This window comes from Carassius carassius, chromosome 2, assembly GCF_963082965.1.
Source record: "Carassius carassius chromosome 2, fCarCar2.1, whole genome shotgun sequence".
In the NCBI taxonomy this organism is placed as follows: domain Eukaryota; kingdom Metazoa; phylum Chordata; class Actinopteri; order Cypriniformes; family Cyprinidae; genus Carassius; species Carassius carassius.
This window is the reverse complement of record NC_081756.1, coordinates 47856709-47883485: the sequence shown is the minus strand read 5'-3', so window position 1 is coordinate 47883485 and position 26777 is coordinate 47856709. Positions and strand designations below refer to the sequence as shown.

Below are 26777 nucleotides of genomic sequence, written 5' to 3'. Positions count from 1 at the left end.
TTTCTAGTCCATATGAATGTAGTCTCTCTACTCATCCACATATTAGTCTAGAAACAGGATTACTGTAGCTACAGTGAGGAGGAGGCTGAGGAGCCAGAGGGCAAGAGAGATCCAAGCAAGCGGGTGAAGGAGAGAAAAGACAGAAAGACAGGAGGGGGTGGAGAGCAGTAGTGTATGCGGGGCGGAGGAAGGGGCCGGCTTTAGTTTAAAGTGAATGGGTATTAAAGACGGGGCAGAAAAAGACGGAGAGCAGCTCAACCTGCCCCTGTAGAAACAGCACAATGTGAGCTTCTTACAGCAAGCTGTCAACGGCGGATTGCATTTCGGTATTGATATATTTGGGTGAAGCAAAAAGAGAGCAGAGTGATCACAAAATGCTGGCGTGAGCCTTGGACGTTTGTGAGGAGCTGAGATGATATCTGGGAGGTGAGGCCCATGGGTTTTTTGACACAAGCTGCCTGCATCATTTGCCCATTTTTCTGTACACTGTGAAAATGATTGATTTTGAAGAATCTATTTAATTCAGTGTGTGCAAACTATTGTGAAATGTAGCCATTCCCGACTGAATTTTTGTTGTTGTCGTTGTTTTTCAGTGCACATGTCCATGCTGTGTTTGCTTGTGCAGTTTGTGGAGGACACAAGCAACAGAGAGGCAGAGAAGAGGATGTGTCAACACAGTAAAGGGAAACACATTGTGAAGCAGAGGAAGTGATGTCTGAGGTTGAAACTGTGCTCTGCTAGCTTCACACGTCTGCACGTCATCGCTGGTTTGTACATACACACACATACAGACCGACACACACACAGAGCCCCGCAGACCTTAGCTGAGGATGTGCACTAGATGAAGACAGACAGAGGACATGGAGAGGAAGGACACGAGGGAATGAGCGGAGAAGATCATTTAAACAGGTAAGGATTTCTTTCTAAATTTCTAGAATTCACATGGATTCATGAAAACGAGGATGGTGAAGTTTGCACAGATGAAGTTATTTCCGCTAGCGCTGCTGCTTCTGCTGCTGGTGTTGAAGGTGGAGAGGAAAATCAAGATGCACTGTAGAGCCTCCATCAATCTCTCTCTCTCTCTCGTTTAGGATGGGGGAAGGGTTGCTCTCCGGGCTCTAGGGATACGTTGATAATAGATGAGAACAGAGGGAGTGGAATAAGAATATCTTATGTAAGCATGCTCAACAAAAGACACGACTGCATGGCTTTTGACGGCATCACTTGACCCTGTGAAACTGATGTTAATGTGCATAACTGCACCTTGACACATTTGTTCGGATGTGGTGTGATGATGTTAGCGATGCATGAGTCTTGTTTTTTTTTTCTCATCCCCTCCTTTCTCAGTAACACATGCGCTTGTTGGGTTCATTTGATAGTTTTCTGCTTTGTGCCGTGAAAATCATAATTCATAAACTAAATATGTGAACCTGCTTCTGATATATCAGTATGTAATAGGACACAATTTTCCCCAATTACAAAAAAGAAGTACTGTTTCGCTGTTTTTTTTTTTACGGAAATAATATACTTAAGTGTGAACTGATTATAATCTTTTCAGACACTTAATTCCATGTTACGTGTTAGATGTATTATAGTTTCAATTTATACTCAATGCAATAAGATCACCTTTAGAGTATGTTTTGACCCACTTACGTACATCTTTATATGCAGTTTCATAGATTGTAAGTATTCGTACGTAACAGAATGATAAACAGATGATTAATAAAATACGTATTTTTTGTACATTTGGGAAGATGCTGAAACAAACGATATGGATGTACTGACAGCATCAAAAACATTAAAGGTATTACGTACAAATACAAATCATTTATATCATATTTCACTTGTAAATAGCGACATTTTTACCATTTTATAGATATACAGTATTCATAATAGTCATTTAACCTTGTAACCAAACTTAAGCAAAAGCACTTATATAATAATATCCAATTATATAAAGTTTAAGACTTGGGAGAAAAATGCACAGTGACAATGATTTTAATTACGGTATACCATCATCTAGATGATCTCTAAACCAAACCCTAACCATTTCATACAAATATACAGTATATGGATAAATGTAACAGGCTGACAAGTGTAACAGCAATAATTTAGATAGATTAGAATAGATTTTAGAGTGTAGTTTGTTTCAAAATATGCAAAGTCATGTAAATGTAACATTTCACACAGAACAGAATAAAGTGTTCGAATTTCAAAGCAACAACATTAAACACAAAGCCATTGATATTCAACACAATAGAGTCAGCCGATTAATTCCATGTGTTAAATGTTCATAAGGATTTGAGGTCTGTAAGGTTTATTTTGCTGTCAATTTATCAATATTGTATGTTTTAGTGTCTGTGCAAACATACGTAAATGTACGTGTGGTAGAAACCCATTTTACATCAAATAAATATGAATACATGAGAATATTTTGCCATTGTATGTGTACTTATGCACAGTACAGACTTATTTAAGGTATGTATGTATAAAAATATGAGACATACAGTATCATTTCTGATGAATTATAAGGATTTCTCAAGCAAACACATGATTTTTATATCTTAGATAATGCAAGAACGAACAGCACTCAAATTAGCATGTGATCAGTATGTCTTAGCATTTCTGTGGTGCAAAGAGTCGAAAATCAATAAAACTGCTGCGAGTATCGGTGGGAAACTCCGAGCTTAATGCCATGAACGCCAACTGCTGTGTGAGATAACACTATCAAAGAAGAGCTAAGAAATGCACAAAAATTTGCACCAATGTTGAAACTTTTGTTGAAGCTGTTTTTGCTCAGACGTATAACTGTGAGGTAAGGAGGATGAGAAGACTTCTTATAATAACATTATTCAGCACAACTAGAAAAAAATTAAAAAAAGAAATTGGATGAATGCATTCTATATTTTTTTTCCTTTTATTCCATTGATCTTACTCTGACCTGCTCTTACATGCAAGTGGAGCTAAATATATATTAAAATGGCACAGTTTAATATTAAATGCATTGACCTAAATGATAGGAAGCTGTGTTGATGTAGATGCATGATGCTTTATATAAGAGCTAGTGAGGGACACGGATCCTATCATCACATGACAGGCCACAAAAATATCCCAAACTGACTGGAAACATGATCATGTATGTATTTTACATTCAATGTGATTCTACCAAGTGTGCATTTACTTACATTTACATTACAATGCACACAATTGACAGTGTCTAAAGCGTTGATCTTTCAATAAACAACTTTATACATAGTATAGTTCGCCCAAACAAGCTGAAAATGAACTCAATCTAAGATCTACATGAGTTTGTTTCTTCATAGCCAACCGATTTGGAGAAATATAGATTGCATCACTTGCTCACCAGTGCAGTGAATGGGTGCCGTCAGAATAAGAGTCCAAACAGCTAATAAAAACATCACAATAATCCACAGTCCATCAGTTAATATCGTATGAAGCCAAAAGCTATGTGTGTGTGTCTTTATTCCAAAGCGACAGATCTGTAGAATAAGGATGTGTGTCTAATTTGGTAGTTTGTTGTTTCTCATTAGTGTATATTTGCAGTGTAAACTCTTATTATATGATTATTGTGGTGTCTGTGACATAATATAAGCATAGCATATGCTTGATTAGCTGCTAGCTTGACTGCTATTTGGTTTGTGAGATGGTGATAATTACAGGAAACCAAGAGAAGCCGGGTTGTAATACATTGTGATACAGAGAATCCTTGGGGGTTGAGGACTGAATTTGCATTTTAAAGGCACTGACTGAAGATAATCAGCAGACTTTCTGCACAAAATGCAAAAGAAGAAAGGAAGAAAGTGTGAACTCTAGTGTTCTAACACTTTTAATCATCGTGTGGCCTACATTACTGAATATTCAGACAGCTATTAGCGAGATATTAGCTGCCACAGTGTTGGCTGATGTGCCCAGTGCATTTTGCAGAAGTAGCAGTTTTCATTCAAATAGAGTGTCTTTAACAGCAATAGCAATGCAGCAATATCTGCCAACGATAACATGTCCTGACTCAACAGGGATCATCTTGCAGTATGTTTTATGATGGCAGACATCACAATAAATGATAAATGGACGATGAACCGTTAGAGCAGTGTGAATTTTCTTATGCGGTTAGGAAAGCAAAAACATCTTAAATGAACGCTCTCACACACAACTGTGGGCACTCGCACACAAAGAGGACGTTTGTGCATCGCTGCTGTTTATTTCTGTCTGGCCATCTGACAATTGCTTGATTGTCTGATAAGAGGCCTTTCAGTAGTCTCCATACATGTAAATACTGACTGGTTTGATTGGTCGTGCTGGATAAAGAAAACGCGCTTGTTTTATAGTAAAACAGCAAGGCTTACACGTCTGTAGTGTCTCAAAACTCATTTCAAGATGCATTTATAATAGTTCTTTTTTCTTCGTCTGATCACGCAAAAAGATTCCATCTGGCTGGTTCTAGTATAATCTAGGCTGTGATTTACTAAAGGTAGTAATTTGATTGTGCAGTCATTGCATGCAAATATACACACATATATAATAAAGCGTGTAATGTGCCTGTACTTTAGCGGTCTTGGTCTATAGATTAGGTAGATGAGTGAATGATTTCACTCAGTGTGCCTCAAGTACCGTTTTTAGTGTCTAAGCAATTATTTTTAACATTTGTTTTTCATTTAACAATTAGAAAATGTCTGTGTTTATGGTTTAGAGCATATGATGTTTATACACTAGATGTTTTCCAGATGAATAGCACTTTGACAGACAGATGTCTAATTCATCAAGACTCGAAACATGAGAGAGATTTGCTGTCGAATATTTAGAGTACTTTGTCCAGTTTCTCGTGTTTATAGTTTAAAACGGTTTTATTTTGTTTTCAGCAGATTCTCGTTCCATGAAAAACAAAAAGAAATATGAAACCTAGTCAAATCAAATGAGCTTAATATTAGAAAAACTGAGCCCAGGGCTCAGCTCAGCCATAGCTCATTAATATTAATTAGGTGGTGCCTGATGCCTTATTTTCAGCTGATAAATTGCATGTACTTTTACAGCATTTGGCCAAAGAGATGCAACCTACAAAAAAATTTAAGTTGTTCCATACTATTATTAATATATCTAATTTCTTTAATAATTTATGATGACATACAGAAGTTTCCTTGGAAGGTTCTTTAAGGAACCCAAAATGGTTCTGATATGGCATCACTGCAGAAACCCCCTTTTGGACCTTTTTTTTAAGTTTATATTCGTTGAAAGAGATGAGAGGAGAATGTAAAGCGGGAAAAGGAGGGCGGTGAAAGGCTCTGAAGCAGGTGCAGATGCATCAGTATGTACAGAGTGACAGAAGTATAATGGATGTAGTGATGGAGCGAAGGCTTCTCTCTGATGTGTCTTACTCTGTCTTTCACTGGACACTTGTTCTTCCTGCTGCCATTTGGGCAATAAGCCGCATTTCTGTAGAGATTTTAAACATAAATACATAGACATTAATGAGGACATGCTACAGACCACTACTGTTTCTATATAAATCTAATTTATTTGAAAAAAGTTTTGCATTTGTGGAAATGAAATATTTACACTAGCAGTCAAAAAATTGTGCAATAATGACAATTTTTTTTTTCTTTTTGAATGAGGGCTGTTGTGCTTACCAAGGCCGCATTTGTCTGATACAAAAAAAAAATATAGTGAAAACAGACAAATTTGGATGTATTTTGACATTTTTAAATAATTGTTTTCTACATTGAAATATTAAAAATGTTAATTTTTTCAGTGTCTTTACAGTGTCACGTGATCCTTCAGAAGTCGTTGTGATATGCTGATAGAAAAGAGTTATTTTAAATTCGAACAATATTTGTTTTACTGTAATTTTGATCATATACAGTACACAAAGCATTGGTGAGTAGGAGAGAACTCCTAATTATTTCAACCTTTTGACTTTCATGAATAAGGTAATCACCAGACTGCTCAAAAGGGGGGAATTTGTAATAATAAAGGCTATATACACACATGTTGTTAATAATACAGGAAGTAACATGTAGATACGTGCAGAAATGGATGCATAGATAGAGGAAGTCACCTGAACTCACACATAGAAAACATCCAAATTAAAGCAGCATAAGGAATAAAATACTCTCATTTCAATTACCAAACTTAATTCCCATTGTGTTGTTTCGTCATGCAAGTTCCTCTTCCTCTTCGTGCCTTTCAAACACACAACTCGTAAAACACATTCAACAGATTCAAAAGCTTTTAAAAAAAAATGTGTCTGTTTTGTTGCTTTAAACTTCTCTAACATGAAGTCTGCTTGTGTCGTCTGTCTCTGTCTGTCAACATTTTTAACATGAAGACATGACGTGCATTGGCAAGATTGTTTCATTTCACCCCCATGAACCAAGCTGTAGACTTCCTGCTTGAGGTCTTGTTCTTGCTCTAAAGTTTGAATTCGACTTTTTTAGCATATCCTCAATGTGGTGGTCTGATGGTTTGCTTATGAATAACAGAATATGTCTTTAAACATGTCCTTCCATGTTTATGTTGTCTTTATTTTGTCAGTCCTCTGCTATTTTTGTCGAGCAGACGTTTTTTGACACTGAACATAAAATGGCATTTATGTTTTATTTAGTGTTTGGTGTCATATGCTAAAAATAGTGTTGCTTCAAGCACTGGGGTGACCTTGCACTAGTGCCACATCAGGGGAACACGGGGCGGCCAATTTTTACTTGGGATGCTCTCTAAGTGTTGAGAAAAGACAAATGAGACACAACTAATGCACAATTTCCAGGACACCTGTGAAAAAAGAAGTGAATTTAATTATACATAATGATCACTTGTCGTGTTCTTCAAATTTTAAATCTTAAAAGTGAGTGTGTATGTGTGTGTGTGTGTGTGTGTGTGTGTGTGTGTGTGTGTGTGTGTGTGTGTGTGTGTATATACATATATATACACTGCCCTACACTAATATATACACCCTTGATAAATATGAGCAAAGGTAGCTGTTAAAATAAATCTGCATTGTTTATACTTTTGATCTTTCATTAAAAAATTCACCAAATTCTAACCCATTGAAGTGAAACACTGGAAAGTTGGGGGAAATTTACATTATGAAATAAAACAGTTTCTATATATTTAGATTTTTATCTGTTGGTATTTGCTAGAAAGATGTCCAGGACCTCTGGCAGAAAAATATGCCTACAACATTAAAGATCCAGCAGTATTTAACCGTGGAGATGGGGTACTTTTTATCCCTGTTTTTATCCCTGGTGGGTTTGTTCCTCACAAAAAAACTTTTTTTTTTTTTCTGACCATACACACGTCCTCTTCCAGGTAGCTTTGTAATATCTTTAGTTGATTGGAACCTCTTAATTATTGGTGTAAATGGGAATTTTCAATGCTTTAGCTCTTTTCTTACAGCCACTTTCCGTTTTGTGAGGCTCAGCAATCTCGTTTCTGCACATCAGAACTATATTCTTTGGTTTTACTCCTTGTGATGGATGATTAAGGAAATTTGGCCTTTGTGTTCCTCATATTTATAATCCAATGGAACAGGAAGTCATGTCTGGACAATTTCATGTTCCTAGTCACCTTGGTGTGCTAAATAAAAACAAACAACAACAAAAAAAGAAAACTACAAATTAATGGGAATATACTTCAGAAGTAATTGAGGCCAACATATTTTGGAGAAAAACATTTATTTCATAATGTGAGTTTCCTCGCCACTTCACTTTTTACTTTCAATGAAAGGTTAGAGATCTGTGATTTATTTATTTTTTAAACTGAAGATAAAAATAAACGATGAACGATGCAGATTTATTTTCTGCCTTTGCTCATATTTACCGAGGGGTTCCAATGTTAGCGGATATTAAAAATACTTGAAGGTAGTATAACACACTTTGTTTCCTAAGACTGAACCTGAATCAACAAACAGAACTAACAAATATTGCTACAAGTGTGACTGCATCATATAATAATTGCTGTTAATAATGTTCATCGTCTGGCTGAAAAAATCCTGTCGTATGCGCACAAACTGACAGTCACCACTTATAAGCTACTACTAAATATATTAGAAATGTAATTCTCTATAAAGTTGATTTGTAACGATTTGTATTGTAAAAAGCGCTATACAAATAAACTTGAATTGAATTAAGAGACTTAAGTACACCTTTAAAAAGTGCACTTTCCAATAATGTATTTTCAGATTCAATATTTTACTTTAACATGCATTTTAACTAATTACGGTTCAATAATCCTAATTTTTTGGTTGTGTTTTAAACAAGTACACTTAATTTTGATGTGTTAACCAACATACTAAAGCACATGTGAAGTACTTTATAATTTGAACTCTGTTATTCGATATTATATTCTAAGTTTATTTTTTGTGTACTTTATTGTAACCTCATCATTAAAAATGTGTAATTATACACTTAGAATTTGTGACTTATACGTTTCTGTAGAAATGACATTAAAGTATATTTTAGTGTGCCATAAATGCTTATCAGAACAGTCGGCAGAACTTTAATCATATTTAAAATACAATATAAGTAATAATGAAATTACATTTAAGATGCAGTGTTTTCGGACATTTAAATGCAAGTTGATTGCAATTAAATAAAAATGTGATATAGTTTAAAATTACATCAAATGCAATAAGCTGAAATTAAAAATAAATCAATTTTAACTATGATATATTTTAATTGGATTGCAATCATCTTTCATTTAAGTGTCTGAAAATGTCAAATTCACTTCACACTTAAGTATATTATTTTAGAGCGTATTAATTCCATAATAGTTTATTCTTGTTTACATAAAGACGAAGTTGGATTCCATAATCCAACTACAAGGATTTTAATACGTTGTAATGTTTTAAGTGGTGAAGAAGCTATAGACATTTTTGGCTAAGCGCAGAAGTGAAATTATCATCCATCAAAAGCACCGCCTGTAGATATAGATTTTATTTTACTCACCACTATATCAGTTGTTTCTAAATATCAATATGTGCTTAATAATTCACAGAGCATCTTCAGTGTGATATCAGCTTGCAGTGACAGACTGACATGACGTAAAGCAGGAGGAAGTAAAACACGATAAGAAGAACCAAGAATATATGAAATTTTGAATAGAGAAATGTATACACATATGCAAATTCACTTGTTCTTTTGTCCTGGGTAAGATTTGTCTTATTGAGATCTTAGAGGCACTAAATCCCATCCCTGATGATCACAGGAGATTCATTTGAGACGTATGTGTGTTAACTTCAATCTGTCTCGGTTGACCACTTGTGATTGTATCACACTAGATATGTTAATAGTGTAAGGCCTTCATTTGTATTTTTTATTTATTTTTTGTCTAGAACAATCTAGAACGTTTACACATACAATGTTCCAATTTTATCGACAAATATATGGAAAAATAATTTAGCTTTGTATCAGAGCATATGTTAAAATGTACAAATCACTTACAAAACGTGAGTGTGGAGGAAACAAAGTAGAGAAAAAACTACACACTGAAGCAAACTGAAGTTCACCTTGTTCTTTCAGGCCAGGCAGGATGGCATGATAGTTTCATCCTCCCAACATACAGTACATAAAGGTCAGCCAGCATCTCATCATTTCCTGTCAAACAGGAAGCAGACCCTATAATAAGGGTGACTGTTAGAGTCAGGCAAGAAACATAGGATATGGCTTCTCTGAAATAAAAACCACATTCCCTTTTTACTCTGCTTTCTGTTCTTCTATAACATATATTTATCCTATATGTGTTCCCATTATGTGCAGCATGACCCTTTTAGGCTTTTCACTGTTTAATTTATCACTGCATAACAGGGAACTGAAAACTGTAAGAAAGACTGGCCATCACAGCTGCCCATTATGGCGAACAAAAAGTCAGAAATTGAGAAAAAGTTTTATTGCCGGGTATGTTTACACACATAAGGAATTTGTCTTGATGACAAGAGCTTCCAGTGTGTACATGCACTTGTAAACGACCCTGATTCTGCTACATGGACCCTGTGTAATTCACTTTTTTCTCTTCTTTTTTTGGAGTCAAACACAAATGGCTGGATGAATCAAGTATTGCTACATGCCTTGTGATTTTACAACGTCAGTTAACCAGGTGAAAGTAGAGCATGTGTGGTATATAGCTACTAAATCTGTATATACTAAATGAGGTAAAGGTAGAGTTACATTTAAGTCATTTTAAGGCGTGAAAAAATTCTTTGCACAGGATTTTTTTTTTTAATATGTCATTTTGATTATTAAAGGAGAATTTTAGGGTTAAAATTAAATTAGTGACAGCAGAGGGACTTTACAAATTAGTTCAAAGGAACGTATCAGGCACATTTTTTTGATAAACGCATAAAAAAAATGTTTTGTGTGTGTTAAAGGTCAGGTTGAACAAGTGCATCTAAGAGCTACTTTGTCTTTGGCGATAATAAAAATAAACGCATAAATAAATATATTATCCTATAATGCTGATTTATGTTTGTGCGTGCATATTTGCCAGTCCATAAATTATATTTATGAAAGTGCATCTTATTCCACATGTTTTGACTCTGCAACATGAATGGCTGTTCCTTCATCTTAAATCAGATTTCCGGCTCAATAACGACTTTATAGTTGGAGCCTGAACATATAATATGCCAACATTTCCATTTTAGTTCCCAATCAGCAATGATCTATATGTAGATTCCTAAATACGGGACAACAACAAGCATTTCCCGCGATGTTTATTCTTAAAAATGCTGTAGGTTAAACATTAAATAGCCAGATTCGGATGTATTCATCTTGATTAATTTCTCGCTGCATTTACATATAGTATAATGTTCTTGACAAACACATTATCCTCAAAGAAATTTAATATTACCTCATTAAATAGTATTTTTTAAACAACTTTTTCGCATCTGTGAAAGGTTTGACTACTCTAGCTGGGTTGCGGGAAACATGTGAAAAAAGTTTTTAACATATTTGCATCTATTTTCAGCCACCAATTATTCATGCATGAACCCACAACTTAAAAAAATGATAAAACACATTAGCAGGTGATGCACCTGAAACTGAAAATAGGTAAGAGAAAGCAGAAAGGCTACAATCATATTGACATTATGAAATATGTATGATGTAAGATAATGCGTCCTAAATGTTTAATGTAGTGTAAACATAAATGACAAAAAGACAAGCAATAGTCTCCACTGAAAGTTCAAAATATCCTCTACCCACAAACATACAAGCAAAACTCAAACCACATAATGAGACATGTCTAAAGAACATCAACAGCTTTATAAAAAAAAAAAACTGAAAAACAAGGCCAAAAAACACTTATTCATGTGAGTGCGCTGTACCATAAAGGACATGTTTTGTGCAAATACGTGAACATCTAAAAAGTTCAAGCAACAGCAACAAAAAAAAAAAAAAATGTACTACATTTTTTAAAATGTCAGAAAATTGGAAGTGAAACTGAAAGGTGAATCTGCGTATACTGAGAATGGGGACTTAGTGATTTCCCATACCAGAAAGAGGAAACAGATAGTGCACAAGTAACCAAATGTGTTAAATGCACAACATAATTTACACGTAATGCACTACAGATTCTGTTCAATCCCTTGTTGGATTCTTTTAACAGCTGTTGACCAAAACAAGCATTAATCCCTCATAAAAACCCCCATCTGAGAGATTGAATTAGATGTGCAGATGTCCACCGATCTAACGAATTAGGGACCAGTCTTTACAGTAAGAGAAAAGCACCAGTCCTGGCATTCGATTCTGCTAAATTTCCAAATCTGCACTAAGCAGAAACCCCGTCTCTTTTAAGAGAGGAGAGTGTGAAATGAGATCAGGACACCGTGTGTGTGTGTGTGTGTGTGTGTGAGAGAGAGAGAGAGAGAGAGAGAGAGAGAGAGAGAGAGAGAGAGAAATGAAACCGTCAAATCCTCGTCGTTCACCTTTAAAACACATCACCGCAGTGTTCGCGTATTGGCGCTCGGCAGGCGCGCGCATCGGAAGGGCTCGCTGCACCATTGCACCTGTTCTCGAGGTTGCAAATCACAGGAAGTCGCTGTGCAAAAACGGCGTATTCGTCGAGTTTATGGTGTAGGCTCGACATGAATTACCCGAGGTGAATAAAAGAGAGAGCGGAAGAGCGCAGACAGCTGTCAGACATCGCTTTGTTGTCGGTGAGTTTCATTCGAGAGCGCTGTTTTTAATGCGAGTGACACCGAGTGCCACTGATGCAATCGGCGCGGAGACAGTAAGCGAGAGAGGATGTGCTGCTCGCTTCTTTGTTCGTTCGGTGACTTTGTCCTGTTCCGGTTGGCATTGCTGAAATGTAGCAGGCAATGATTCATATCGTCGTCTATTCTATGCGAGCAGCCTTTGTTGTTATAATTCTCAGATAAACGCTCATTTTATTTTAAGCGTTGATGAGTCGGAGCCAGGCAGATTATTATTTGCGTCCACACTGCTCTTATTGCGCTGCCCTCTTTTTAGCGACATTTGGATGCAATTTAGTGCATGGATGAAACGGCACATCAGCACAAAAACGATGCGGAGAAAGACATGCTCTATTCAGGGCGGTTCTGGGGTCAGTGGATATTTAGCCCAGACATCTGTGGATGCGTGTGGAGCCATCCATTGATTAAATGTTGAAAACATAAGAAGGACTATGCTTTAATTTGGAAAGTTTTAATGAAATGGGTCTCATTTTAAACATTACTGGCTAAAGCTAAAAAAAATAATCTCGAAATTGTCTTAGAATTGTGAAGGGGATAAAGGACTGTGGATTTACCAAACTTTTGAAGTTCATTGCATAATAATGATTTTTGCAAGAACCTCAGATGGCCTCATTCATGTCAAACGTTCTGATTTGTGTTTCTGAAATTTCAAGTGGTTTTTATATCTGGACAAAACACCAACACATTCTTTCAGTGTCTTCTATGGCAAGCCAATTCATCATAAAGCTCCAAGCATTATCGGTCATAATTTAGTTCTGGCTAATGCTAAATTAGATATATATAATGCCGTTTTGACGGGAGTGCATCAATTTGGCTGGTGCTAACATGCAAACATGCTAACTTAACAATGCCAAAAAAAAAAAAAAAAAAAAGCACAAAAAAAAAATACTAAATAATAATACAAAAATATTATTCTTATTCTTTTGTATTGTTTAGTTAGCATGTTAGTGAATTATGGATATGTTACACTGATTAAGGGGAACTACAGTTGACTTTTCACAAGTCTAATCCAAGAGCTGTCTAATGATATTAAGGCAAAAAAAACTCACATTCAGGTTATTCTTAATTTACTTAACTAGTAGATAACTGTAATTAGAACAAAATTAGACTGTAATTCTGTTATAATCTTATAACTTTATATAAGTCGTTAATTCAGAATTATATTCGTACTTATCAATTTAAAGTTACAGATATCATAATATGATAGATAGACATAGAAGGTCATGATTTTATTATTATTATTTTTTATTTTATTTTTTGTCAAAATTAAATTGCAACAAAGAACACTGGTGACAGTAAAATACAAAACTGCTTGCCATAGTTTTTATTTTATTTTAATTTTTTATTTGCACAATAGGCAATTCACATAATATTTAATTTTGCAGAATAAACTTTTGTTCCTGTAGCTCAGTTGGTAGAGCAAAGGTTGTGGGTTCGATTCCCCGGGAACACATGATAGGTTAAAATTGATAGCCTGAATGCACTGTAAGTCGCTTTGGATAAAAGCATCTGCTAAATGCATTAATTTAATTTAATTTAAACTACATGCTACAGGCATATGTCTGTGATATTAATCTTCCTCTTCCTCCATTCCCCAACAAACCAGAGTGCAGAGATAGACTAGAGATCCTGAAAAAGGGTGTGTGCAGGAGTAAATAGTAAGGCAAAAATCATGCAACCTGGACTTAAAAAACTTGGCAAATGTTGCAAATATTATGAGTACTTTCCAATGTATTGGCAAAGTTTGCAGGAAGCCCCCTCCTCCTGTGAGCAGAGCAACTATTGTGCAGGTCTGCTGGGTGGATGTGGTCTGATGTGCGCCATAGTCTGTGCTATTTTTGACAGTAAGGAAGTGTATAAAAATGAAAACTATTCTACCTTAGCAACCACATCATGTTTGTGCTGGTGTTTAAATAGGCCTGTGACCACCACCTTTTAATTACATTTTACATTTTAATTTGAAGGTTCACTAGAATAGACAGCTGGATTAGAAATTCGTAATCTTTTTGATGAGTGATAAAACGGACCAGTCATCTCTGTGGCTAATAAGTCTGCATGTTTTGTGTGTCTCTGCATTAATGAATGGCATGATTTTGTCTGATACACACACTGGAACACACATGACGCATGTTTTCAGCATCTGCATCTCACTATATGAGAACATGAACACTTAATCTCCAGAGCTGAGTCATTTCACAAGCTTTTCACTGTGTTATTATTTGAGAAAAGCTACCATCAAATACACACTGGAAATCAAAGATCTTTATGACAACCCATCAAAATTAAGGTTTGGTTTAACTTGAAGAAATTATGACACAGATATATTACTTTTGTGTACTAAAAGGAACTTCCTAGAGTAATAATATTAGTATTTCTAAGGAATATCATAAAGCCAAGACCTTCTTAATCTGTGTTTTAATTCATACACTTCTGTTATGAAGCATCTAATTTGACAAAAATAAAAATGCAATGTTTTGTTTTGAATTGATTGCAATTTGCATCAGATATAACTTTTGATTATAAATTTGTATTGAATCATAAAATCATGGAAATGGAAAACACAAGATTTTGTGGAAAATAAAATGGATTTCGTGGGACTCTATTATTTTAGGTGTACTTGTTACAGTGTAATTATACATTTAAGTACTGAGTAATATTAATTAACTTCATGTACTAACTATATGGTTAGGGTTAGGGTTTGGCTTAGGGTTACTTACATGTTATTATGCATAATTCATTGTTATTATAATAGTAAGTACATGTAACATGTAACAAGGACACCTTAAAATAAAGTGTTACCAAGATTAGTCCGTGCAGCTAAACGTATTTTTATATTAATTCTCAAGGTTTAACAAACATATGGAAAGCATTTCTCTCCTCATTAATGGTAAATCTATATATGATATAGAAAAATATGTTTGGCTATGTCACCCAGCCCTAGAGTGGAGCATATACACAGAACATTGAATGGATTCATTAGAAACCACCAATTATTTTCTTGTTTTTTTTTTCTAATTATCTTTTTTTTTTCTTTACACAGACTGTAGTTTTCTGCTTAGTGTCAGATTGTTAAACCTTGTCCACATGACAAAAATCTGACCTCTTTTAATATAAGTAAGTGATTGTTTAAAGTCAATCAACAAACCACTCTAATATAAATAACTTAAACCGACTGTTCCCAGTAATAGTCGGAAAGATCGATGAAGAGTACAGTGTAAGTGGTTCAGCTGATTTTACCACAGCATATAATGTACTGCCATGCAACACAATGTCATTTAGAAAAAAAACATCTATTATCACGTACAAACTAATAATAACCTGTTTCATTGTGTTTCAGGAATACAGTGGAGGATGCAGCCGGGGTCTCTGAAGGGCACAGAGCTTGTGGTCAGCCGTGAACAGAGAGTCACAACGAGGCGTACCTGACTGGGAATCCAATTTCAGTCAGTCCACATGCAATTATAGTCATTCTGCTGGATGCTTCCTATAGCAGTAATGATGAGAGTAATCCTGTATGTTAGAACTTAAGATGTTTACAGAGAGATTGAAATCATCTCTGGAGCCTGTGCAGCTGTTATTTTATTCCAAGGCAGAAGGTTGCGCTCAGCATTCGAAATATTTTAGTGAATGAGAAATTCATTGACCGGAGCTCTACTGGCAGCGCTGGGGATTTTTAGTGTTCATGGCTAGAACAGAAACATTTATGTTGGTCACTTGAGTTCCCCAAAAACTCCTTATTCACACAGATGCAGTTCTTTGGTGGGGATGTGTAACAAAAGGGGCAAGGGCAACTGAAAAGTGAGAACTTCCCACAACTTCAAATCATGCAATCAGACGATCTCTTCATCCGCAAGTTCCGCAGGCAGAGCCCACGCCCGACACTAGCGAGAGTGAACTTTGACCCTAAACAGGATGGTGGTAGTGTACGTACACGGGTCCTGGCAGAATGGCCCCCTAGGAGAGAGGGAGAGGGAACAAACAGCGAGACTGTCACACCCAGCGCAGCTGCCCTGAATCTGAGGACAGTAGGTCGTGGACACATAATGCAGCGCAGCAACAGTGATGTCACCCTTGGAGATTTGGATTCAGTGGGGCAAGTCGGGAGGAAGTTGCTACGAGTAGGGGGGGACAAATCTGGGACTGTGGGGCCGGGAGAGTTCCTTCACCGAGAGTACGGTAGCCTGTCCTCGCTAGAAAGACAAACCCAGATTGTAGACCCCGCTTCGGAAGATCGAGGTGTTCTCAGTCCCAGTGCCTTGCGCTTCAGAGATCCATTTGTTCTGCTGGGTCTGCAAGAGGCACCTCCTGAGGTGGACGGCGTGTATCAAGGAAACTGTGCTCCAGCAGCAGACACATCAAAACCAGTCAAGCCCCCAAAACCAGAGGGGCTTGGTAAGAAGGCTAAATCGTCCCCTCCGCAGGCTCCTCAGTTTTCCTGTGACCCAGGTGGTGCTTGGGTGCGCAATTTTGCACACTATGACGTACAGAGCATCCTCTTCGACCTGTCGGAGGCTGCAACCAATCGGGACAGCATCGGGCGCAAGAAGAACATCACGTCCGGAGCGTCAGCTGCCTCTCAGCTCCGTCCACTTTCACAATCCATACCTTCCTCAGTTTCTCAGGGCGGAGGGGGCAGCTTGGGAAGCGGGACTGGCTCGGAAGATTTAGAGCAGTCCTTGCTCGATGAAGGAGATGGGAACGATAATGATCTCCTGCTCAGCTGTCCTCACTTTCGGAATGAGATGGGTGGCGAGGAGACTGTGGGGCTCAGCCTGCCGCGGGCTGGTAGGCACAGGTGGAGGAGTCTTCAGAGTCCCAACAATGCTGTGTCCGTGTTAGAGGAGCCCAGAGAAAGCCATGTCCAGGCACAGGGGAAAAGTAACTACTTCATAGAGCATGCAGACCTTGGAGCTCGATATTATCACAAGTACTTTTACATGAAAGGTGAGGGTGTGTGTTTATGTGTGTGGCAAAGCTTGTTTGCACTTTTTGAAGAAACATATTGCATACTCATTTTCACTGCTTAGTCTACTTTACTCTCAGAAAAATGTGCAAAAAGCATACTTTTATGGGTACAACAGCTTGTGACTGGGCCTGTACCCTTTAAAGGAACATATTCCCACTATATTAACCCCTAAAAGTAGTACTCTAAGGCAAGGGTTCCCAATCCTGTTCCAATCTCCAGAAACAGGATCGTGCATGCATGCCTTAAGGGGTACTAAAACATCAAGTATTACTACTCTAAGGTACGCATAGGCACCTTAAAGGGACCTTAAGGCACTGGTTCCCAACTCCGGATTCGGGGACCCACTGCTCCTCACATTTTGTGTGTCTTTCTTTTCTGACTCTGCTCAGGTTGCATTTGCACTTGGCATTTACAATGCGACCTGTATCCGGGTGTTGTCCACATACACATTGAAAAGACAAGTGTAAATGTACTTCAGATTGGAATATTATATAAATATTGCTCGGGTAAGAGATTTGATCAGTTATCCAGATATAAAAGTCACTTGATGTTTCCAAGTGTAAATGCGCCCTGTCCTGATTGACTGATGAACTGATCTGCTTTACCGGATCACGGTGATCGCATGTTAATGCCAAGTGTAAATGCATTCTCAGGTCATGGAGCTCTCTCCTAGCGAGTTGCTATTCTGAATCAAGTGCTTTAAATAAGGAAGGTCCGTGAAAACAACTAAACACACAGTATTATGCATGCCAGGCCAGTAGTTGGCGATGTCACTTTGTAGAAACACTATGCATCTGCCTACATACACATTCCTATAGACTGAACTTGTGAAATGCATGCGACTGATGTCAGCGTTTTTACAAACTTGCCTTTTCATAGTTTACACAGAAATGATAACTGTATCATTTTCAAAAACGTGCATTTTGAAAGACATTTTCAAAAGTTTTTGTTTTCAGGCCTCCAAAACGCAGTTGTCGTGTACATGAATGGCCAAAATGCACTTCGGTTTTTAGGCTTAAGCGAGAGTCCACATACAGTATGTGTGATGCACATTATGTCATCAGAATAGTATGTGCGTACTGTATAAGCACTGTCTGTTTTGCCTTTAGTTAGATGTGACAAGGGGAACTCTGTCCTTGCTTTTTTTAATTATGACATAAAATTCTATTTTGTCATAATTAAAAAGTAACTTTTTTTAGACAATGTATGTGTTACTGCAGTGGTTCTCAAACTAGGGGTGTGAAGAGTACAGTTCAGCAATTTTGATGACTCATTCTGCACTTCAAAGTATAATCAGACTTCAGATTTCTCAAATGCCAGTGTAAGATTGCAGAGCATGCAATGCGCAAAGTTACATAATCTGTTTATTTACAATATTTTATCTTTTTCATTAAGTACTAAAACATAGTTATTAAAATAACAAAAAATAGTAATAGTTGCCTAAGAAATCTAATAGGGGGGATATATTAGACATTATTATTTTTTATTTTTTTTTACTGTCCGTCTGTCAGTCTGTCTTGAGCTCTGAAAAGGGCTGTGATATGAAGTTAAATGAAGTTTATACCTTGATGCTCTGATGTCCAAGCATCCCAATTATTTGCTATTCAAAAGCAGCGTAGAGTTGCAAATGTTGAGAGAGAGAGAGAGAGAAAGAGAGAGAATAAAAACACTTTAAGCTCATAATACAGGTGGAACAAAATTGACCCAAACTCTTGACACTATTATACATGTTGGACAGTGGTTTACCCATAATGCATGTTTGTTCATCTTAGTCATGACTCGTTAAAGGTTACTCAATCATAGTTCCTCTTTTTCTAGTGTTCAGTATTCTAGTGTTTCACTTGCTTTCACATTTATTTATTAATTAGCATTTCGTATGAATTGTTAAAATCTTCATTTCAATCTTTTTTTCCAGACCATCAGAATTTCTTTGGCATGGACGAGCGTTTGGGGCCGGTGGCCGTCAGTTTCCGCAGGGAGGAAAAAGAGGGATCAAGTGGGTCCCAGTACAACTACAGAATCATTTTCAGGACCACTGAAGTAAATATATCACTCTCTCACACACAGAAGTCATCAAAAAAGTTTAAAAAAAGCACCTATTTATTCAAAGGAGTTGTCTAATAATTTTTTAGCATTTTTATTTTTTCCTTAAGGGTTCACTTATAATGCTTTACACGTTTTCTATAACAGTGGTCAGAAATAAGACAATTTTCCACCCACTCCCTGCTTTTGATTTTGCTTGAAATAAATCAGAGATGATCACAATGTTTTTACACAAATGGCACTTTTCATTTTATTTAAAAAAAAAAAATCTAAATTAGAACATTACATTATTAATCAATATTAATTACATTAATATATTTACAAATGCAAAATTACATTACATTGGTAGGCAAAATAGTATCATAATTGTTAAATCAGGCTTTTATGGTTCTTATATTATTAAAGAATATAAAGCTGAAAAAGGATTAAAAAATACCTCAATTTTATTCAGAGGCCAAAGCTGAGAATAAACTAAATAAATAAATACTAAGATCTATAACGAAACTCTAGATGCGCAGGCAATGGGTGCTGAATGTAACTGATGATATTCTTAGCACTAAATGACTAAGCTGACTGGTTCCCATTGCATATGCAGCCAATGAGCTTGCTGCTTTACATTTAAATGACTGATTAGCATTCGCTTGAGCATTGCAGCGCGCTTTCAGAGTTCCTCTGAATCCCTCCACCTTCCCCAGCTCCACCTGTATAAATCTGCTACGGGTTATTTTATATGCTATTTGTGCAGCAGCAGTATGCCTCAAATACTCACAGCACCATATTGGCAGTAGCAAGTTCCTGTACTTGAAGCAGCAGCAGCAGCAATAGGGCCTTTCGCACTGCCAGAACCTTTTCATAGTACCAGAACTAATTGTGGGACTACCCACTTTTGGGCAATGCTGGAAATAGATGCGATTTTAGTAGGAGCCACATTAGCTCCTATTTCAGAGACATTACATGTACATTTAGTTCTGGAACTAAAGTGGTGCGAAAGGCCCTAATAATCTACACTTACAGCAATAACCAACAGCAGCAGCAATTCAGCAGCAGCAGCAGCGTAGCAGATCTATTCCGCTAAGACCAAATACATTAGCATTGTCATATCCAATACCATGCTAAAATCTTCAGAGAGTTCTCATGATAGAATTTTTGTGCAGACGCTTTATTTGGTCTAAAAGTAAGATGAAATTGACTTGTAAATCAATGTGATTCTTATCAATCTGCATTGGATTATGGACCTCAGGGGAAAAATAAATATAAAAATAAATATATGACATGACCCCTTTAAGTCTACATTATATCTTTTGCACTCATTAATTAATTGGTCCCTGCTGTTTTCCTGCAGCTGAAGACCCTGAGAGGTTCGATCCTGGAGGAGTCTGTTCCCTCCGCAGCGCGCCACACCACGCCACGTGGCCTTTCACCCAAGAGACTGCTGGAGTTTATTTTGCCCGATCTCAACCTACATTGCCTCAGACTAGCCTCCACATCCCCTAAAGTCAAAGACACGCTCCTCAAACTGGATGAGCAGGGGGTAAGAGTTTCTGTAGTTCTGCACAACTGACAGCTTGTGTTTACAAGTTACTGATAGGCTAGAAAAAGTGATGCAACAGACATCTTAAAATATTATATTGTGAATATATAGATAGAGGGGGAGAGTTGGTGCAACACCTATTTCAAACACAAAGTCACATGAACTGGCTTGACAAGTGCTGTTCCTCAATGCATTTCTCCTCCTCTAATCCTTGCTTCATATTTTAGTTGTCTAATGATCCTGGTTGACTCTATGACGAATTGCTTTTGCAAAGTGAATGATAAATGCATCTGATAAATGCACTGACAAATAGATAAAATGTTAAAAAGTTAAATGTATATACCTTGTAGTATAATATATACTTTTGCAATTGTGCACCTACACTTGTGCATTCAATGTGATTACAATGTGAAACTGGCTTAGTGACAAAATGAGGAAGAATGATGTTGTGTGTGTAAAAAATCAAGTTGGAAAAGTTACTGTAATTTCATCCCTGTTAATGTGTGTTTTATGTGTGTATAAAGTTGAATTTCCAGCATAAGGTGGGCATTATGTACTGCAGAGCAGGACAGAGTACTGAAGAGGATATGTATAACAATGAGAGCGCCGGACCAGAGTTTGATGAGTTTCTGGACCTTCTTGGAGAGCGAGTACGACTCAAAGGCTGGGAGAAATACAGAGCTCAACTAGACACCAAAAGTGAGACCAAAACTCAGCATGCAGTCAGTCTGCATATAATTGCACCATAGTACAATAATATTAATTTTATTGCATGTGTTGTATATAAGTAGAATGTAATTACAATATTGTTTATTTTTCTTTTTTATAATTGTTCCATGAAAAAATAAATGTAAATTCAAAAGTTTTGCACATAAACTCGGTGTTTATATTTTGTTCACAGGAATAAATAAAATTTTACAATATATTTAAACAAAACTTTTATTTAAAATTCGAATAATATTTCACAATATTCCTGTTTTTACTGTATTTTTGATTAAATAAATGCAGCCTTGGTGAGCATAAGAGACTTCCTTCAAAAACATTTAAAAGAAAATAGAAAGAAAACTGTACGGAGTGACAATTCCAGATTTTGATTGGGTGTGTGATAGTGTTTATGTGTTTATTTGCAGCTGACTCCACTGGTACACACTCACTGTATACTCGCTATCAGGATTACGAGGTTATGTTCCATGTCTCCACCATGCTTCCATACACAGCCAACAATACACAACAGGTAATCTACACAACCCTAGAGCATCCCATTAAAACTGAGCACCCCTTGCAGTATATCAATAGCGCAATGATATGAATCAGCATGTCTCCCCTTGTGCAAAATATATATACTTATTGCAGAAATAGAGTACTTTAAAAGAATCTACTTAAGTGTGAACTGAATGTTGTGTTTTCAGACTCATAGATGCATGTTAATTAGTATTAAATGGAAATGTATTATAGTTTAATTGTATATTAAATGCAGTTAGCTGAAAACCAGGCTGCTTTTTTGAAAAGCTTAAGTATCACTTAAGTACATATTTACAATTAATATAATAACTCTGTTGTCTATGAAATATGGCTAAAGCACTGCTGAATGTACTGACAAGCATGTATAATAAATAAAATATACTTTAATGTCATTTAAATGAAACTTGTATGTTATGTATTTAAATATATTTGTAATTACATATTTGTGATGATGAAGCTGCAATTTAGTACATTTAAAAATGTATTAACTTTAATTGTAATATGTAACACGGACAGTTAGAAGTATAATAGTAGGCCTACTTTGCCTGTTCTTTAGTATGTTATTCAACACGTCAAAGAAAAAGTTTTAATTTGACATTATTAAAAGTGCTTTAAAAGTGTACTTAAGTGTGTTAAAAAACTGTCTATTTTTAAGTCACTTAAGTGGCATTTTATTTCATTAATATTATATTCAAGTTTATATTACAATTTATATATACAGTATATATATATATATATATATATATATATATATATATATATATATTTTTTTTTTTTTTTTTTTTTTTTTTTTTTTTTAAACATTACAAATGCACAATCAGTAGAATTATGCACCCTTCTTTTTCACAGGGGTCCGATGGCTTCAGTATACTGCACTTTTCATTTAAGACGATGCATTGTTTTTTTCTGTCTCTCTTTTAGTTACTGAGGAAGAGACACATAGGGAATGATATCATCACTATAGTCTTCCAGGAGCCAGGTGCTTTACCCTTCACTCCCAAAGCCATCCGTTCTCACTTTCAGCATGTGTTCATCATTGTCCGAGTACATGAGCCCTGCACTGAAAACACCTATTACAGGTAAGAGAGCAGACAAAAAGAGCTGAAGGAAAAGAAAACATTTTAAATAAAATGTTTAATAAAATGTCTAATGTAACATGTCTTTATCTCCACCCTTCTCAGAGTTGCAGTAACTCGTTCCAAGGACATCCCTCTCTTTGGTCCTCTCTTCCCTAAAGGTGCACGCTTCCCACGCTCTCCTGCCTTCCGGGACTTTCTCCTCGCCAAAGCCATTAATGCAGAGAATGCGGCAGAGAAATCAGAGAAATTTCGCTCTATGGCCACACGTACGCGGCAGGAGTACCTGAAAGACCTGGCGGAGAACTACGTCACCACAACGCCCATTGATTCTTCCACCAAATTCCCCTTGCTGTCGCTGGGTGGGAAGCGCAAAGAGAAGCTGAAGGGAGCTAAAGGTGCGGAGCTTCACAGCGCAGGTGCTTTAGTGTGGGCCGTCACCGTCGTTCAGGATGGCGAGAACAATGGTCTGAGCCTTTCCTGTCTGCTCGGTGTGTCAGCGGAGTCGGTCGTGCTCATAGAGCGATCCACGCGAACCGTCATATTCAACTGCAGCTGCCGCGATGTGATCGGCTGGAAGGCCGTGACTGAGTCTGGAGCTCAGGGTGGCCCTTCCCTGGATATCTTCTACGAGAGAGGCGAGGCGGTGACTGTCACGACGTCGGAAAGTCAAGTTGAGGATATTAAGGAGGTTGTCCAAAGGCTGGAGGTGAGATTTAATGTATATGTGAAAATATTGGAGTACACTTTTACAAGATTTTACACTATTTAAGCCTTTCTACTTCCAATTTCATGTTTAATAGAACGTGTACCTTGCTGTTTGTTTGTATTTAAAGGAATATTTCACCCGGAAATTAAAAATTGCTGTTAATATACTCATCCTCAGGCCATCCAAGTTTTTTTCTTCAGTAGAACAGGAAAGAAGATTTTTAGCTGAAACCGTGGTCCTTGGGGATTCATAAAATGCAAGTCAATGACTACCGTCACTACCGATAATAATTAAAAAAAGCATATACACTCAAGACAAAATTATTACTCGGAGATCCAGACGATATATTGAGGTCTTATGAAGCGAAACAATCAGTCTGTGCGGGAAACTGAACATTATTTACAACATTATTACCTGTAATCCAGAGCCTCAGGCAAACAGTCCATAGTGATGTCCAAATCATTCTTTTAAACCGGCTCTTTTAAGTGAACTGGATGAACCAGTTCACCGAATCACACTGAACTGTCTGAATCAGTTTGTGGCTCGAGCAGCACAGATCTACAATTTACTTTATTTAATGAGCCATTACAGTGGCATATCTGGTCCTCTGATGAATGAAACTGATTCAGTGCTCAGTGTTACGACTTGGATCTCTTTAAGATATGCTGTATGCTGTTTTAACCTGATGCTCCTGAACTTCTTCGCAGCTGGTGACTCGAGGGTGTGAGGCACGTGAGGTCATTCCCCTGCGGGACGGTGTCGGCCAGCCGGGCTTCCTGATGAGCGAGGAAGGATTTGTAACAGAGCTCCAGCGGTTCGGATACGCGGAGAGCGGTGGGCTGCAGCTGGGGGCTCGTGTGGTTCGTCTCTGTGGGCAGGTCCTGGTGCACCTCAGCCTGGAAGAGCGGAGCCGACTCCTCCGCACGGCTCAAAAGATCCACATCACAGTCATTCCTCCAGACGAGAACGGAAAACCACGCAGGTAATAGAGGTGACGGGTTATTTGTGTGTGAAGGAAGGAGGATAAAATGGAGGGATGAGGTAAAGAATGCATACACTGCAGTAATTTTGAGAGAGAAGTGGGCTGTGGGAGTGGAGCACTGTTGATCATGTAATTAATAATGGTAAATGTAATGTGTATCCCGTTTAAAACCACCGCTAAAAAGTTTACGTTTTTTATGTTTTGAAAGAAAACATTTTTCTTTTTTTTGTTGTTTTTTATCCCGTGGCGGAAACAAGATTCCATAAACCAACGCTGAATTTTTTCGATCAAAAATACAGTAAAACATTAATTCTTTGAAAAAAAAATGATTTAAAAGAACTGCTTTCTATGTGGATGTATTGTAAAATTATATTTAATCCTGTGATCAAAGATGAATTTTCAACATAATTGATCCAGTCTTCAGTGTCACATGATCCTTATACGCCTTATAATTCTAATACGCTGATTTACTGCTCAGTTATTAACAATTATTATTGATGCTCAATTATTGATATTTCTTATTACAGACAATGTTGAAAACAGTTTTTTATGCTTCATATTTTTGTGGAAACTGTGATACATGTTTAAGGATGCTTTGAATAGAATCATTTGTAACATTATTAATGTATTTACTGTTACTTCTGAGCAGTTTAATTCCACAAATGTTTTATTTATTCATTTATTTAAAGACCCTCAGCTTCTGAATGGTAGTGAAAATAATTAGGCTGACAACATTTTGTTGTGGACTAACAATTAATATAATGCTTAATCTATCAATATATTTTTGTACCTATGTATTTGTATAGTATATTTTGTCATATATGTCCCTAGGGAGGGAAACAGATGGATAGAAAGAGGGAGGGAGCAAATAAATGAATTGTTATAAGAAGTGACCAGTGTTTCACCATCTGCTCAAATGTATTCAACTCTCATAATGCTTATTGATCCAAACCAACACACACAGATCGTGGGTTAAAACTGCACTTTTTTCAAATCCTATATACAGCGACTTACTCAGCATGATTTATGTAAGTCTTTGATTATGTAATATACTTCAAAAAAGAAAACCAAAATAGCAGGATTGATCTTTTCATCCATGACTAACAGTGAAATGTGTACGCTGAAATAAATGAGCTCAAACTTTGTTTGTTGTTCTTCACTTTCTTTTCCCATTGTTCTTGTTTTATTTTTCTGACTTCAGGAGTTTCTCTGAGCTTTACCAGAAGGCCATCCAGGACGCGGAGAGCAAATCCGGAGAGGGACAGTCAGGCGAGGCCTGGGTTCTGGATGACGACGACGATGAGGTTGATGGAGGCGGAGGGGAGAAAGAGGAGAAGAAACAGATTGAAAATAAGATGACAGACTGTGAAACTCTAAAGCAGGAGATTGGATTTCCGGAGCCCATGGAAACCGATTCGCTGCTCTCTCCACCCAGCCTGCCTCTCTTACGGGCCACTTCCCTGCAGGACAACATGAAGAGCCAGAGCCCTGAAGTCACCCCCGTCTCTCTCACACGGAGCTACTCGCTAGAAGCACACGCTCCGTACCAGAACATCATCGAAGAGTATGCAGTTCTCTCTGTTCTGTTTGTCTGCTTCGGATTTCACTCTAAAAATGAACTGTTTACTCTTTAACAAACAGATTAAATCTGGGTTCAAATTGACCTTTCTGCAACTGTTAATTTACTATTATTTATATGTTATTATAGTTTTTATCAGAGTTTTGAAGTAGGTTTTATACGTTTTGTATTTTCAGTTTGCATTACTTCAGAATCAGAATCAGAATCAGAATCAGAATCAGAAAGAGCTTTATTGCCAAGTATGCTTGCGCATACAAGGAATTTGTTTTAGTGACATAAGCTTCCAGTAAACAGAGACAACAACACACAGACAAAAAAAAAAAAAAAAAAAAAAAAAAAAAAAAAAAAACAATTTACAGGAGATTTACAAATTGGCAAATAAATAAGTGTATAAACAATTGTGCTATAAATGATAATGGAATAGGATTGAGTGAG

At 36.9% G+C, this 26777-nt stretch overlaps 1 protein-coding gene across 5 annotated transcripts in view; it reads left to right on the top strand.

The window, feature by feature from the left end:
• Nucleotides 1-244: 244 nt before the first annotated feature.
• LOC132111014 (signal-induced proliferation-associated 1-like protein 3) overlaps nt 245-26777 on the top strand; it is a 47597-nt gene continuing 21064 nt past the window's right edge. For 3 of the 5 annotated variants that reach the window (XR_009424713.1, XM_059518202.1, XM_059518179.1), the window contains exons 1-11: nt 245-426; nt 594-909; nt 15552-17158; nt 19096-19220; nt 20566-20754; nt 21279-21453; nt 21885-21988; nt 22918-23075; nt 23178-23781; nt 24489-24763; nt 25965-26327. Coding sequence is in view for 4 of the 5 variants with exons in the window: in XM_059518202.1 (XP_059374185.1) it covers nt 16039-17158; nt 19096-19220; nt 20566-20754; nt 21279-21453; nt 21885-21988; nt 22918-23075; nt 23178-23781; nt 24489-24763; nt 25965-26327 (3113 nt within the window). In the remaining variant the exon portion in view is untranslated. Of the gene's footprint in view, nt 427-593; nt 910-11985; nt 12158-15551; nt 17159-19095; nt 19221-20565; nt 20755-21278; nt 21454-21884; nt 21989-22917; nt 23076-23177; nt 23782-24488; nt 24764-25964; nt 26328-26777 lie in introns of those variants that run through there. The other 2 variants (XM_059518188.1, XM_059518194.1) reach the window with 2 other exon arrangements.